The sequence below is a fragment of the Arachis duranensis genome, chromosome 5 (genome assembly GCF_000817695.3).
Source record: "Arachis duranensis cultivar V14167 chromosome 5, aradu.V14167.gnm2.J7QH, whole genome shotgun sequence".
In the NCBI taxonomy this organism is placed as follows: domain Eukaryota; kingdom Viridiplantae; phylum Streptophyta; class Magnoliopsida; order Fabales; family Fabaceae; genus Arachis; species Arachis duranensis.
This window is the reverse complement of record NC_029776.3, coordinates 76093267-76110081: the sequence shown is the minus strand read 5'-3', so window position 1 is coordinate 76110081 and position 16815 is coordinate 76093267. Positions and strand designations below refer to the sequence as shown.

At 36.4% G+C, this 16815-nt stretch overlaps 1 protein-coding gene across 1 annotated transcript; it reads right to left on the bottom strand.

Moving 5' to 3' along the window:
• Nucleotides 1-5698: 5698 nt before the first annotated feature.
• Nucleotides 5699-9712, bottom strand: LOC107489604 (uncharacterized; the record flags this gene model as incomplete). The annotated part of the gene is made up of 6 exons (XM_016110355.3): nt 5699-6107; nt 6376-6434; nt 7073-7284; nt 8034-8131; nt 9126-9232; nt 9352-9712. Coding segments are annotated over 6 exons (888 nt in total), but the record flags the coding sequence as incomplete, so codon positions are not given.
• Between the last annotated feature and the right edge of the window lie 7103 nt (nt 9713-16815).

Sequence of the window (16815 nt, the reverse complement as noted above, 5' to 3'; positions counted from 1 at the left end):
ATATCATTTCGAAGCTCCAGATGTTAGCTTTCTAACGCAACTAAAACTGCCTCATTTAGATCTCTATAGCTCAAGTTATGACCGTTTGAGTGCGAAGAGGTCAGGTTGGACAGCTTAGCAATTTCTTCAACTTCTTGCATTCCTTCCACTTTTGCATGCTTCATTTCCATCTTCTAAGTCATTCCTGTCCTGTAATCTCTGAAAACACTTAACACACATATCATGGCATCGAATGGTAATAAGAGGAGATTTAAACATAGCAAATTTAAGGTCAAAGAAACTTGTTTTCAATCATAGAACAAATTCTTAGAAGGAATTATAAAACCATGCAAATAATATGAATAAGTGTGAGACTAGTGGATAAAATCCGCTCAATTAAGCACAAGATGTACCATGAAATAGTGGTGCATCAAATCTCCCCACACTTAAACAGTAGCATGTCCTCATGCTAAGCTCAAGAGAAGCTATAAGAGTGAAAAGGAATGGTAAGACTTCTGAAATGCAATGCAACCTATGTATATGAATGAAACTATATGCTGAGATGTTTCTATCTACTTGGTTAAAAGTAAATAAGATCTCCAAGACAAACATAAATCAAATTCCACTAATTCAAATCATACAGTAAAGACAAGTAAACTTGTAAGAAGATAGCTTATGAAAGCAGGAAACATAGAATCAAGCATTGAACTCTCACTAGTAGTGTATATGCACTCTAATCTCTCAAGTGTCTAGAATTGATCACTCTACTCTTCTCTAGTCATGCTTTCTAAACTTTGTTCTTCATCTAACCAATCAACAAAAATTTAATGTACCAATGCAAATATAATGAGGTCTTTTCAGGGTTGTAATGGGGCTAAGGTAAGGGTGATGATATATGTATGGCCAAGTGAGCTATAATATGAATCTTTAATTAACCTAAGCTCTTCACCTATACACACACTCTATGTACTTGTACTTCTAAAATCATGCCTAGCTACCCAAAAACTCCATTTTTGCATATCATACTCATGTATCAACTTTTCTTTAATTTTATCACATATGCATTAATTTTTCATTAACTTAACATTGGGGTAATTTTGTCCCCTTATTTAATTACTTATTTATTCATTTATGCTAGAAATATATATATTTTTATTTATTTTTTATTTTTTTATTTTTTTTATTTTTTATTTATTTATTTATTTATTTTTTATTAAAAATATAAAAGCAAACATAACATATCAATGCACATGGATTTTTTATTTTTTTGATCTCACATGAGTAGGTACCCAAATTTCTAATATTTTGTCAATGAAACACTGTACACTTTCATCAACCCAAGTTTTCACAGTTCCCCACACTTAATTGATACACAATTCTTAACATAAGCTAACCAAAGATTCAATTTGGGGTATTTAATTTGTTTTTCCGCTTAAGATTAGTGATGTGGTAAAATATAGAATAAATGGGGATTAAAAGGCTCAAAGTGGCTAACAAAGGTAATTGAAAGGGTAGGCTATTTGGGATAAGTGAGCTAGTAACAAATAATGGCCTCAATCATATGCAAGCATGTAAATACACTAAACAATGGACATATAGAATGGAATAAAGCAAAGATTACAGTTATAGAGAAGGAAACACACAAGAATAAAATATTATGGTTAAATAATGTAACCATGTAATTAAGCTCGAATCTCACGGGTTGTGTGTTCTTAGCTATCAACCATGTTCCAAAAACAACTTCCAACAAGTTTATCACAAATTTTCAATTTAAATTAGTAAAATTCTATAAAATAGGGTCCTGAAAAGAAACTTATCACTTCAACCAAGTAGTGGTAGAATATGCAAAAAATCAAGCAAACATGCAATGAAATATGCAAATGCAACAATGAACTAACAAATAAAATAAAACATTGGTGTTGAGAAGAAAATAACTAACCCACGAAAGTCGGTATCAACCTCCCCACACTTAAAGGTTGTAACGTCCTCGATGCATGCTAAGATGTGCAAGTGGACGGGTTTCTCCAACTGACGCTTTTCTCCAAAGATTGTGCAGATGGACTTGTTTGTCTTCCCATTAAGAAGTTTTTCTTCTTTTTCTTTCTTCGGTGGCCAGCCTAAAAGAAGTTTTCCCTCTTTTTAATAAGGCACACGTTTGTAATTTCCCGACAACGGCGCCATTTTGACGAGAGGACTTCTGCTAGTAAAGAATTTCACAAATAAATTCTCGTTGCAAGTATAGCTTCTAAACCAACAGAGACTCCTTTCGTACAAAAACTTGTTTGTCACTAAAGCAAACCCAATAAAATTGATAACCGAATTATTGAAACCTCGGGTCGTCTCTCAAGAAATTACAGGGAGGTGTGTTTATTATTGGTTATGGAAAAAGTATCTTTTTGGGTTTTTTTTTTTTTTTGAAAGGTTTGAACAAGGAATTTAGATGGCAAGAAAATAAATTAATAACTAGAAAAACTCTTGGCAATGTATGAGAATTGGAAATTCCATCCTAGTTATCCTTATCAGGTGTGATGAAAATTGTTTATTACTCCCACTTAGTTAACCCTTACTAAATAAAGGAAAGTCAAGTGGACTAATTAATTTGATTCCTCAAGTCCTAGTCAACTCCTAAGAAAAGACTAGCTTTAGAGGGATTCAAATTAACCAGCAAACTTCAAATATCAATCAACAGCTGAGTTTGATAACTCAAGTGTCACCAATTACTCTACCAAAGCAAAGGGAGGAGAAAAATCTAAATTATTTATATCCTAAATAAAAGAAAGCAATCATAAATCTGAAATACCTCAAATTATATTAAATATAAAATCAAATCTTAACATGAGAAACATAAATCAATATTAACAAACTAAAATAATAGAATAAATAAGAGTAGAAGAGAAATTAAAGTAAAGGAACATTGAACCTGGAATTGGGAAGAAATAGCCTAAAACTAATAGAAATCCTAAATCCTAAAACCTAGAGAGAGGAGAGAGCCTCTCTCTCTAGAAAAATTACATCTAAAACTAAAATTGTGAATAATGAATATTGTATATGATGAATGAATGGATTCTCCCACTTTATAGCCTTTAATCTGTGTTTTCTGGGGCGAAAATTGGGTCGAAAACAGCCCAAAAATCGCTGATTTGCGAATTCAAAAACGCTGATTTGTGCAGATCCACGCGTGCGCGTGAATTCATGCGTGCGCGTCACTTATCTCCAGAGCAACTATAGCAAATTATATATCATTTCGAAGCCCCGGATGTTAGCTTTCCAACACAACTAAAACCGCCTCATTTGGATCTTTGTAGCTCAAGTTATGAGTGTTAGAGTGCGAAGAGGTCAGGCTGGACAGCTTAGCAATTTCTTCAACTTCTTGTATTCCTTCCACTTTTGCATGCTTCCTTTCCATCCTTTAAGCCATTCCTGCCCTGTAATCTCTGAAAACACTTAACACACATATCATGGCATTGAATGATAATAAGAGGAGATTTAAACATAGCAAATTTAAGGCCAAAAAAACATGTTTTCAATCATAGAACAAATTTTGGGAAGGAATTGTAAAACCATGCAAATAATATGAATAAGTGTCAGACTAGTGGATAAAATCCATTCGATTAAGAACAAGATGTACCACGAAATAGTGGTGCATCAACGACCTGGGATTCATACTCCCAGTATTTTATTTCTAAAAGTCGTGACAAGTGACAATCCTTTTCTAAATTGATACGTGGAATCTTCATTGGTTAAGAGCTATACTTGCAACGCTGTTTTCTCTACAAACTCTTAATCGGTGATTTTCCGCCACGTCAGGGCGCGCTTCATGATTTCTCAAAAGTAACTCATTGTTGCGTTCAGCAACAAAAAGGCAAGAAATTAACTCAAAATATTTTTAAATTCTTTTTCTCGATACTGCTGCTGCAGGAGCATATTCAAGGCATGGAAGGTCGAGAAAATTTTCTCTAACATATCGGGTTTGAGGAAGTATCACCGTCTTTTGATGATCGTACCTTTCTTCAAGATCTTTTCACAGATCTGCAGGATCTTTTAATGTGAGATTTCATTTTTCAATCATACGTTAAGATGAGGACAAAGAAAAATCATGGCCTTGGCTTTATCCTTCTACGATACATTATTTTCAGCCTTAATGGTATCTTTAAGATCTATTGAATCAAGATGGATTTTAGTGTCTAGTATCCATGATAAATAATTGTTTCCAGATATATCAAAAGCATTAAATTCAAAATAAGAGAGTTTCGACATAATGAAAATTTGTTACCTGGAGTCTTCCTAAAATTTGGTTAGAACTTTGTGCCGATAACGTGTTATAAAATAACTAAATAAATAAATGAGAAAGAGGTAACAAATATAAAATAAAAATATAAAGAGAGAAAGAGAGAGAGAATGGTGTTTTATTGCTTTTTGTGTGTTCCATATCCTTCATGTTACATTACTATTTATAAGCACTAGGGATGGCAACGGGTCCCCATGGGGGTAGGGACATGCCCCCCGTCCCCTGCCCCCGTCACCACAATCCGCCCCCCGTCCCTGCCCCGTCCCCGCCACGGGTGACGGGTATCCCGTATTTGCCGGGGTCCTGGATATCCGCGGATTTTACAAATTAACAATCTCAAACACAGAACCTTAACAATTTCAAGCACAGAACGTTAACAATTTAACAAATCCTAAATTTCCAAATAAAAATTCAACAACAATTGTCCAAACAGAAATAAAACTCAGAAGATTAACAATTTCAAACAATTTCAAATACAGAAAATTAGCAATTGAACAAATCCTGAATTCCCAAATTAAAATTCAACAACGTGCAGTTGCAGAAATAAAGGTATAAACACAGAAGATAAACAATTTGAAACATTGAACAAACCCTAAACCCCAAATGTTGAAACAAAAGACTTAAAAGAAACTAATCAAATAGAAAGCGACTTATTAATGCAGCGACGATGAGGCTTCGGGAGGCAGCGACGATGAGCGGCGAAGAGGTTGTTGGAGGCGACGACGATTGTGCTGGTGGCGGTGACGATTCTACTTGAGGAGGCAGAGACTAAGAAGACCGATTAGTAGGCTGTAATGATGATGAACGAGTAAGGAGCAGGAGGCGGCGATGATGAGGCGGCGGTGATTTGCGATGTGAACGAGGGAGGGAGGCAGTGACCAATGGTGAGACTTGTACGTAGCGAAGAACCTTGGAGTCGCTGGCGAGGTGATGGGGTAGAAGGAAGACGGCGGCGACGCTGTTGTTAGAGAAGAGAAGAAGCAGCTGGAGGCAGAGGAAGAAGGAGGTGGCTAGGTCAAGGTGAGGCTGCTGGTGCTGGGTGAAGAAGAAATTCTAAGAGTGAATCTGAAGTAAGGGCGTGAGTGTTAGGCTGTTAGGGTAACATTAGGATTTTTAACTTAACATATATATATATATGGGGATTTATGTAATTTTATATTTGTGGGTATTATATGGGTACCCACGGGGCGGGTACCTCTTCCCCTGCCCCCGCCCCATTTAATAGACGGGTACCCGTTCCCGCCCCCCGTGGGGATAAAACGCTCTCCATATCTGCTCTCCGGTGGGTAAATCCCCGCGGATACCCGCCCCGCCGGGGGAAATTGCCATCCCTAATAAGCACAAAGAAACTTTACTTTTCAAACATAATTAAATGCAATCACCCTTGGTAAACTAAGTCTCATGAAAAATGGTCATCCACATCATTCATCCTTATCACAACAAAAACATCGTATTAAGAATAAAAACCGACGAAACAATTATCCAAAAATAAGGTCTGTACAGGACAAGTTCAATGGCTAACAACCAACTAAAAATATGGAAAAGCTTCCAGAAAAAAAAAAATTATCTATATAGTACAAGGTAAACAAATAAACAATATCGATTCGTACTTCAAATTTTCCGACCAATTCACCAAATATACACTGCCATGGCCGCCAATATTGATATTCCAGTCCAGACTGCTACAACAGTTTATCTTTACCATTCATCCATCTCTCAGTTATTTGCAAGCAGCAAACAGCAAGCTTCATTTGTATTTTCTAGTCTCATACCGAAGAAATTTGGCATGCTAAACTTCTGGTGCAGATGTTTTCTTCCCAAGCTTCTCGTCTTCAACATCCTGAAAATTTCCCATAACATTATGAATCGAGATCAAATCTTATAAATAAAAGACGTTGCAACTACAAAATTTTAGCAAACTTAAAGTCAAATGCCTATCTATCCCTGTTTGCTCTCTATCTTCTTTTGTTTATAAAAAACTTGATTTATCTGCATCAAGTTTCTATTCGCAAATGACCAAATCAGTTCTACAAAATATACATTTATATTATTAACTGATTTTCTTTTCATTTATTTGCAAATGAAAAAATAAAATAAAAAGTACTTACAGAATTTCCAATCTTGTCAAAATCATCATCATCGTCATCAAAGCCGTCCGCCCCGCCATCTGAAAGAGAAACAAGACACCCTCTAAGGAATTTCTTACAGAATACAGGACTTTATATTGAAACTCCAGTCAGTAATCTCAGTAAGAAACCAAATGCTCAAGAAACCATTACACCTTAAAGATGAACGCTCTTAAAACAGAAAAGTGAAAGAAATAGAGGCCATATATCATTCTACAGAATTGTAACCTCCCATCCCAAAACCTAACTGACTCATTGCTTACCTCTCATTCTTCACTATTCACTTGTATGACATACAACCCTCTAGCATTACCTATATTAGCTTCTTATGCCCTTGCCATGCAAACGAGGTAGATATTCCCCATGTCCCTCTTCGCCTTACACATATATCTCGTGGTTTAGCATAGAGTACTTAACATAATCAATAGGACGTGAAGATAACCAAAATCAGAGGTCATAGCAAATCATGACAGATAAACCTAGGAGCATAATCATGAAACACAATGTGGCCAAAAATTTCAAAATCAAGTCAATTCTCGGTAATGATAAGGCTAGGTGATTGATGGTGAACTGCCTAATGCTTTTGCATAAATTCCTACTGAACTGAGATGCGAAATTCAATTGTCTTACTAGACAGCTTGTTTCTGTATTGAAATCTTAAAAAAAATGAGTGATATACCTGGACCTTCATCACTGTCTTCAAGATCTCCAAGAAGAAACGTATCCAAGTCTTGCTCAGTAGAGGATGTCTTAGAAGATTTACTCTTCACATTGTTCCCTGTTGCTTCTACGTTTCCACTTCCTCCAGTAATTGTAGCTTGCTCTAACTTAGCCACAGTTTTATCTGCTGCATCTCTGAGCTGAACCTCCTCCATATATTTTTTCTCATACCTGATTGTATCATGATAATATGAGGCTAACTTAAAAATGTTGGTGTGTGCGTGCATGCATGTCTATTTTTGGATATGTTCAACTTAAAAATGATGCAGCCAAAAGCAATGTCTGAATTGCAAAGATTAGATCACAATTTCCATTCTTGAATAAATAGAAAATACAGCTCTACTAAATTGATTAATATTTAACAGTTAAAGCTTACTCTTAACATGAATAAAGAAAGATGTTATCTGTAAGAAAAATTAATTTGAAGAAAAGGATGCTTATAAGATTATGTTGTTTTCACCATTTTCATTATGAAATCATGAAAATAGGAACTCAAATGAAAACAAGATAATACTTCTGTGGAATTAATAGTGAAAAAACATATCAATGGAATTGAAACCATTGCAAAAACAAACTAATCGCTTCATATTTCAAAGATAGATTCCATGGCACAAATTCCATTCCTAGGATAAATAACAGAATAACCCATTTGTACAACATTAAAATTATAAAATTGAACAAGTTGTTCCTCCAGCTTACCTCCTTCCTTACAAAGTGAATTTATTAATGTTCAAAAAGAGTTTGATTTGATAACACATAATAAAAGCCAGCAGAAAAGATTTTTATAATTCAAAGAATAAGGAAATGGACAGAGGGGTGACCTAAAAAAATATTTCATAAAATGAACACTATTTCAACATCATTAAGATGGTTAACATAACATACGATTATAACATGATGATATGAATTATGATACTTACGGTGCCACATGCGTGTTTACAAGAGTAAAATAAATCTTCCAAAAGTGTCGTTCTTTCATAGTACGAGGGCATAATTCATATCTCAGCCTTGAAATTTCCTGAAAAGAAATATTGTTACAATTCTAAAATTTTATATTTGCTAGCCAATGTTGATTACATTTTCAATACACAGTTTCACTTTTAAATACTTGTGTTATATTGCATTCTCATGGTAAATGGTAACAGCGTACAAATACATCATTGCCATAATACCATATAATGAAAGCCAGGTGTTCCTTCTAAACAGTATCAATTCAAGGAAAACTAACTCCATAGCATGTTTGGAATATGGTATAGCTTAGGTTGTGTTTAATGCAGCTTATAAATAAATAATTTAACAAAAGCCAACTAAGATATTTTGGGGGAAAGAAAAAAGATCTTTTCTTAAAATTTAAGTTAAATCAAACATGTATACACCATATAGCCGGCAAATGTATGATGGCGAGAGTACAACAACCAGAAAAATAAAGAATGGAAAAAATAGGATGTGATGGCATGCATCTCTGAAGTATTCATCATTATTTGGCTTGAGCCTCAAGATTTACACTTCACATGTCTTTCGCACAATTGCAAAGCAAACACGTGAATTGAGATGCATCATAAAGCAATCACGCTTGACAATACACAGTAGACACTACAATTAAGAGATGGGTAATTTCACTTCTCTCACCGTCTTTCATCCTCATTGAATCAAATGCGTGAGAAAACCACCACAAGCTTATTACAATCAACAAATTATACAGCAACCGAGAAAGCGTGCAACACAATTCCTCACATTAAACCCAATCAATTTCGTGACAAAGTCCCACTTAATCTAAACACACATCAGCAAACTTAAAAAAATAAAAAATAAAAACCAGCTGAAAATGTCTATAATATATATTATAAAAAATTGATCGGGTTTAGATTCAGTGAGACTTTGTCACGAAATTGATTCGGTTTAATGTATATATTATAAAAAAATAAGTAACACAAATGGTAATCAACACATGTAATATCGATTATCAATAACAATAAAAAGGAAATGAATTACGGGGAAAATGCTGAATTTACCTTAACAGTGATAAGAACAAGTGTGGCATGTTTCTCCTGAAAATCATTGAGATCCTTCCGCACATTATTGGAAGCCACAGTGGGCACATCAGAGGCCTGCGATTCATCTACATTAACCAAATCAACTCGTTCAAAACCAAAACAAAAATGGAGAATCAAATCATAGGAAAAACAATACAAAAGGATCACAATTTTTTATTTTATTTTCTGATTATCAAAAACTTGCCGAAACTGAGGGGGAAGTTCTGGAACGTGGTGGAAGTGAGTCCTCTGACGAAGGATCTGAGATCATCGGTGACGCCGAACTTCTCGAGGTCGTCGTCGTTGGGAACAGACGGTGAGGAAGAAGAGGGCGCGGCTGCAGCTGCGGCAGATGATGCGGTGGCAATGGCGGCGGAGATTTGGGGAGGAATGGTGATTCCGTCGGAGAGGGTTTTGATGCTGTCGGCGTGCTTGGCGGCCTCGGCGGCAATGGCGGCCTTTATCTCTTCGGCTCTCTTGGAGGCCTCGGCGGCGAGCTCCTTGGACTTCTTGGTGGTCTCGGAGACAAGATCGGCGAACCTAACGGAGGAAGTGGTTGTTGTTAGAGAGAGAGAGAGAGAGAGAGAGAGAGAGAGAGAGAGAGTTGAAGGAGGAGGAGAAGGAAGAGGAGGAAGAAGGAAGAGCAACCGAAAAAACTTAAAAGAGAAAGAAAAGATTGGGGGCTAAGGCATTACATAAGATGAGGGGTTTAATTTCCATTTATTTGTTAGTTATCAATTGAAAAAAACAATATTTTTCACAAAAATGTTAGGTGTTCAAATACTTTTAGCAACTAAGTTCAATAAAATCTAAAAATTAATAAAAAGTCACAAAAAAATAGGGACTAAAAAATTTAAATATGAAAAAAAAATGTGAGTTTTTGCTAAGAATGAAACTTTTTGGTGTATATATAAGTGGGTGAGCATTGCAGATATAATAGGTGTAACACCTAAATTACGTGCTGACTCAGTATATATATGTTACGTAATGGATATGTGGTACAATCAGAAGCTACACGCATCCTGCGTGATGTCCACGTGGCGAGCAGTAAGCCAACACGTACCTTGCGTGTTGGAAACGTGTCAGGCATGCAAGCAACACGCATCCTGCCAAACACTGGTTAGATGGCTTTGCAACATGAAACCTACGAGTTGAGTCCTTTGCCTATAAAAACAGAAGCTCGCTACTATTTTACTGCACTGCGAGAAAGGTGTTTTCCTCTACTTGTTGGTGTCATAGAAAGTACTGCAAATATAGTGGTTTACCACAACGGTGAGATTATACGTAATACATATGAGGGCGTGAGTTTTGCTTGTGAGAGTACATTTAGGTGTTTTCCTCTACTTGTTGGTGTCATGGAGGGCACTATAAATATAGTGGTTTACCACAACGGTGAGGTTATACGTAATACATATGAAGGAGTGAGCTTTGCTTGTGAGAGTATGATACGTGGTCAGGATGACATTTTCGTCATCTTAGAACTAAGGGATGGAATTATAATCTTGTCATATTCAAGGATCTAAATTCTAGAAGAATTGTGTCATGTCAATCTTGGACATCAAGAAGACCAAGAGTCTGTCTCAAAAATAGTGGTGCTGAAAGGGCAACAATTCATAAGGCCCATTGGGCTATGACAAGAAAACAAGAAGCCCAATAAAGCTTTTCAAATTCAATGGGAGGCAGAATTTTTATTAATTTTCGAAATTTTAGTAATTTATTTTCAATTTGTTTTGCTGTTAGAGTTTGTTAGAAGATTTGAATTACTTCTGATTTGCTTAGTAGTATTGTTAGGGATTTTAAATTTAAATCAAATCTGATCTAATCAAATAAGATCAAATCTGATTTAAATTAGTTATCTTATCTTATCTTTTAGCTAGTTTATTTAGGGTCTATTTAAACACCTTCTGGTGAGACAATTTACATAACTTTTGATGAATAAAATTTCTTTAGTGCTTTATGCGCGTTTTTTAGTTTGATTAAGTGAGGTGAGTGATTTGCTTCGCTTGTTGCATGGAGAAAATTGAGTGATTCAATTTTTATCCCTTTGATTTAAGTTGTCAAGGACAAGTTCTTTGAAGGTCTAGTAGGGAATCCTTTCCGGTGACCTAGGTTGCTAAGAACAGGTATCTTAGAGGTCTAGTAGGAAAAATCCATTTTTCTATTCTTTTTAAATTCTTATCATCTGGTATCAGTTACAGGTCGTAGGTAAATTCTTATTTATCTACACGTTCCATGGGTTTTGTTTAATCTCTTTAGTTTTTCTTTTACTACAGAGTTAAAAAAAACACAAAAATTTCTTCCTTAACCTCTATTATTGCAATTTCTATTTATTCAAGTTAACGAAAAAAAAGAAAAAAAATGTTTGCGTATTACGATAGTGATGACGAAGGAAGCTTATATGCGAAAAAGGGTTCTCAGTTGCAAATCCCTGCATTCAAAGGGAGGAATGATCCTGAAGCGTATTTCAGATGGGAAAGGAAGGTAGAATCAATTTTTGCAAATTGCATCCTTTCAGAGAAAAAGAATGTTCAACTGGTACAAGCCAATTTTTTCGATGCTGCCCGTATATGGTGGACTGAATTAGAAAGATCTAGAAGACGGTACGGAAAGAGCCCAATTTACAGCTGGGAGAAGATGAAGAAAATCATGAGGAGCCAGTTTGTGCCATCATCATACCACATGAGGAATCGAGTTGTACCATCATCTTACCACAATGAATTTTTTGGAAGATTTTGTAAGCTGCAACAAGGTTCACAATCAGTGATGGAGTACCACAAGGAGTTTTTATATTTGATGGACAAGGCTAATATCAAAAGGAGTCCTGAGGTTCTAATGGACCGATTTTTGTTTGGATTACGTGAAGAACTTGCAGATAACGTCCAACATTACCGTTGTGCAACAATGGAGGATTTGGTCAAATTGGCAATTGACTGGGAGCAGGTGCAACAAATGATAGATCGCCATAAGAAGAGGATTTCTTCTACACCTATCTTTCATTCTTCTTCAAAGCCAAAGATGGAAGAATCTGTTGAGTATGCTGTAGATGGTGATGTATTCTTGGAAGATTCAAACGTGCAGAATTTCTCAACTGAGTCCTTGGGATGTGAGCAATTTGAAAAATATTGAGAGAAAAGAAATTGAAAAAGAGAGTGAGTGTGGTGCGCGTAAATTGTGATCATCAACAATGGCACCAATAGACTTGGAGCTCTCAAACGTAAATCACACTTTGTCACAACTTCGCACAACTAACCAGCAAGTGCACTGGGTCGTCCAAGTAATACCTTACGTGAGTAAGGGTCGATCCCACGGAGATTGTTGGTATGAAGCAAGCTATGGTCATCTTGTAAATCTCAGTTAGGCGGATTCAAATTGTTATAATGGTTTTTGAAAATAAAGATAGATAAAGCATGAAATAAAGATAGAAATACTTATGTAATTCATTTATGGGAATTTCAAATAAGTGTATGGAGATACTGTGTTCCTTCTAAATCGCTGCTTTTCTACTGCTTTCATCCAATTCTTCTTACTCCTTTCTATGGCAAGCTGTATATAGGGCATCACTGTTGTCAATGGCGACTTCCCATCCTCTCAATGAAAATGGTCCAAATGCTCTGTCACAGCACGGCTAATCATTTGTCGGTTCTCGATCATGTCGTAATAGAATCCATTGATTCTTTTGCGTCTGTCACTACGCCCAACAATCGCGAGTTTAAAGCTCGTCACAGTCATTCAATCCTTGAATCCTACTTGGAATACCACAGACAAGGTTTAGACTTTCCGGATTCTCAAGAATGGCCGCCAATAATTCTAGCTTATACCACGAAGATTCTGATTAAGGAATCCAAGAGATACATGCTCGTTCTAAGGTAGAACGGAAGTGGTTGTCAAGCACGCATTCATAAGGATGGATGATGATGAGTGTTACGGATCATCACATCCATCAGGTTGAAGTGCAGCGAATATCTTAGAATAAGAATAAGCTTGAATCGAATAGAAGAACAATAGTAATTGCATTAATTCTCGAGGTACAGCAGAGCTCCACACTTTAATCTATGGTGTGTAGAAACTGCACCGTTTAGAATACATAAGTGATCAAGGTTCAGGCATGGCCGAATGGCCAGCCCCCAAAGTCCAAGATGAAAATACAATAGTAAAAAGTCATATTTATACTAGACTAGCTACTAGGGTTTACAAAAATAATTCTAAATGCAGGAATCCACTTCCGGGGCCCACTTTGGTGTGTGCTTGGGCTGAGCTTGAGCTTTACACGTGCAGGGGCTTTTCTTGGGGTTAAACGCCAAGTTGTAACGTGTTTTTGGCGTTTAACTGTAGTTTGTGACGTGTTTCTGGCGTTTTACTCTAGAATGCAGCATGGAACTGGCGTTGAACGCCAGTTTGCGTCATCTAAACTCGAATAAAATATGGACTATTATATATTGCTGAAAAGTTCTAGATGTCTACTTTTCAATGCCATTAAGAGCATGCCATTTGGAGTTCTGTAGCTCCAGAAAATTCATTTCAAGTGCAGGGAGATCAGAATCCAATAGCATCAGCAGTCCTTTGTCAGCCTGAATTAGATTTTTGCTCAAGTCCCTCAATTTCAGCCAGAAAATATCTGAAATCATAGAAAAACACACAAACTCATATTAAAGTCCAGAAATGTGAATTTTGCATAAAAACTAATGAAAACATCCCTAAAAGTAACTAGATCCTACTAAAAACTACCTAAAAACAATGCCAAAAAGCATATAAATTATCCGCTCATCAGAGTGTTTGAGTGAAAAGAATCCATGTTTGTTTGAAAGCATGAATTTTGAGAGAAAAGATGAGAATAGTGAGCGAGAGGAGTCAATAAGTGAAAAAGAAACAAAGAGCAGAAAACACACTTGTGAGAGAGATCTAGAAAATTCTAGCTTAGACAAGAGTACATTAGTATCATTGAATTTCACGGAGTCTTTAGTTTCTCATACATCTAACTATAAAATTCCTAGTGTTTTTATATCAACTCTCCCAAGCTTTGTAGATTCATTGGTCAATTATAGAGGCATTAATATGGATGAAAAGGAAGAAAGACAAATTACACACTTTGGACAAGATGGTGAACGCATGGTTGGAAAGATTGACCTTGCACACATGAGGGACATAGCCACAATTAAGTGGATAGAGAAGAGCCATCAAACAATGGTATTTGAACCCAGAGATTGGGTTTGGATTCCTTGGAAGGACGAAGAGCATCTCATTCAAGATTCAAGGACGAATCCTTTTGAAGAGGGAGAGAATGATACGTGGTCATGAGGACATTTTTGTCATCTTAGAACTAAGGGATGGAATGATAATCTTGTCATATTCAAGGATCTAAATTCTAGAAGAATTGTGTCATGCCAGTCTTGGACATCAAGAAGACCAAGAGTTCGTCTCAAAAACGGTGGTGCTGAAAGGGCAACAATTCATAAGGCCCATTGGGCTATGACAAGACAACAAGAAGCCCAATAAAGCTTTTCAAATTCAATGGGAGGTAGAATTTTTATTGATTTTCGAAATTTTAGTAATTTATTTTCAATTTTTTTTGCTGTCAGAGTTTGTCAGAAGATTTGAATTACTTCTGATTTGCTTAGTAGTATTGTTAGGGATTTTAAATTTAAATCAAATCTGATCTAATCCAATAAGATCAAATCTGATTTAAATTAGTTATCTTATCTTATCTTTTAGCTAGTTTATTTGGGATCTATTTAAACACCTTCTGGTGAGACAATTTACATAACTTTTGATGAATAAAATCTCTTTAGTGCTTTATGCACGTTTTTTAGTGTGATTAAGTGAGGTGAATGATTTGCTTCACTTGTTGCATGGAGAAGATTGAGTGATTCAATTTTCATCTCTCTGATTTAGGTTGTCAAGGACAAGTTCTTTGAATGTCTAGTAGGGAATCCTTTCCGGTGACTGGTGCACGAAATTGTGATACACAATGGCACCAACAACTTGGTCGCACAATTATAATCTCAACTCTTTTTCACAACTTCGCACAACTAACCAGCAAGTGCACTGGGTCGTCCAAGTAATAAACCTTACGTGAGTAACGGTCGATCTCATGGAGATTGTCAGCTTGAAGCAAGCTATGGTCATCTTGTAAATCTCAGTCAGGTGGATTCAAATGGGTTAGGAGTTTTCATACTTAAAAGATAAATAAAACATAAAGTAAAGATAGAGATACTTATGTAATTCATTGGTGGAAATTTCAGATAAGCGTTTGGAGATGCTTCATCCCTCTTGAATCTCTGCTTTCCTACTGCCTTCATCCAATCCTTCATACTCCTTTCCATGGCAAGCTGTATGTTGGGCATCACCGTTGTCAATGGCTACTTCCCATCCTCTCAGTGAAAATGGTTCATATGTGCTGTCACCGCACGGCTAATCATCTGTCGGTTCTCGATCATGTTGGAATAGAATCCAGTGATCCTTTTGCATCTGTCATTACGCCCAACACTCGCGAGTTTGAAGCTCGTCACAGTCATCCCTTCCTAGATCCTACTCGGAATACCACAGACAAGGTATAGACTTTCCGGATCTCAGGAATGGTCGCCAATAATTCTAGCTTATACCACGAAGACTCCGATCTTTTGGAATGGAGGCTAAGAGATATATGCTCGATCTAAGGTAAAATGGAAGTGGTTGTCAGGCACGCATTCATAGATTGAGAATAGTGATGAGTGTCACAGATTATCACATTCATCAAGTTGAAGTGCACGCGAATATCTTAGAATAAGAATAAGCTTGAATTGAATAAGAAGACAATAGTACTTTGCATTAATACTCGAGGAACAGCAGAGCTCCACACCTTAATCTCTGGTGTGTAGAAACTCCACCGTTGAAAATACATAAGTGGTCTAGAGGTCCAGGCATGGCCAAATGGCCAGCCTCCCCCAAATATGAAAATATGATATGCAAAATTCTCTATATGATTTGAAGATGAAAATACAATAGTAAAAGGTCCTATTTATAATGAAACTAGCTACTAGGGTTTAGAGAAATAGGTAAATGATGCAAAAATTCACTTCCGGGTCCACTTGGTATGTGCTTGGGCTGAGCATTGAGCTTTACACGTGTAGAGGTCTTCTTTGGAGTTAAACACCAGCTTTGGTGCTAGTTTGGGCGTTTAACTCCAACTTTTATGCCAGTTCTAGCGTTTTGATGCCAGAAAAGGGCAAAGAGCTGGCGTTTTGACGCTTTTTTACGTCGTCAAAACTCGCGCAAAGTATAGACTATTTTATATTTCTGGAAAGCCTTGAATGTCTACTTTTCAACGCAGTTGAGAGTGCGCCATTTGAAATTCTGTAGCTCCAGAAAATCCACTTCGAGTGCAGGGAGGTCAGAATCCAACAGCATCTGCAGTCCTTTGTCAGCCTCTGAATCAGACTTTTGCTCAGGTCCCTCAATTTCAGCCAGAAAATACCTGAAATCACATAAAAACACACAAACTCATAGTAAAGTCCAGAAATGTGAATTTTGCTTAAAAACAAATAAAAATATACTAAAAACTAACTAAATCATACTAAAAACTATATAAAAACAGCGCCAAAAAACGTATAAATTATTTGCTCATCACAACACCAAACTTAAATTGTTGCTTGTCCCCAAGCAACTGAAAACAAAATAGGATAAAAAGAAGAGA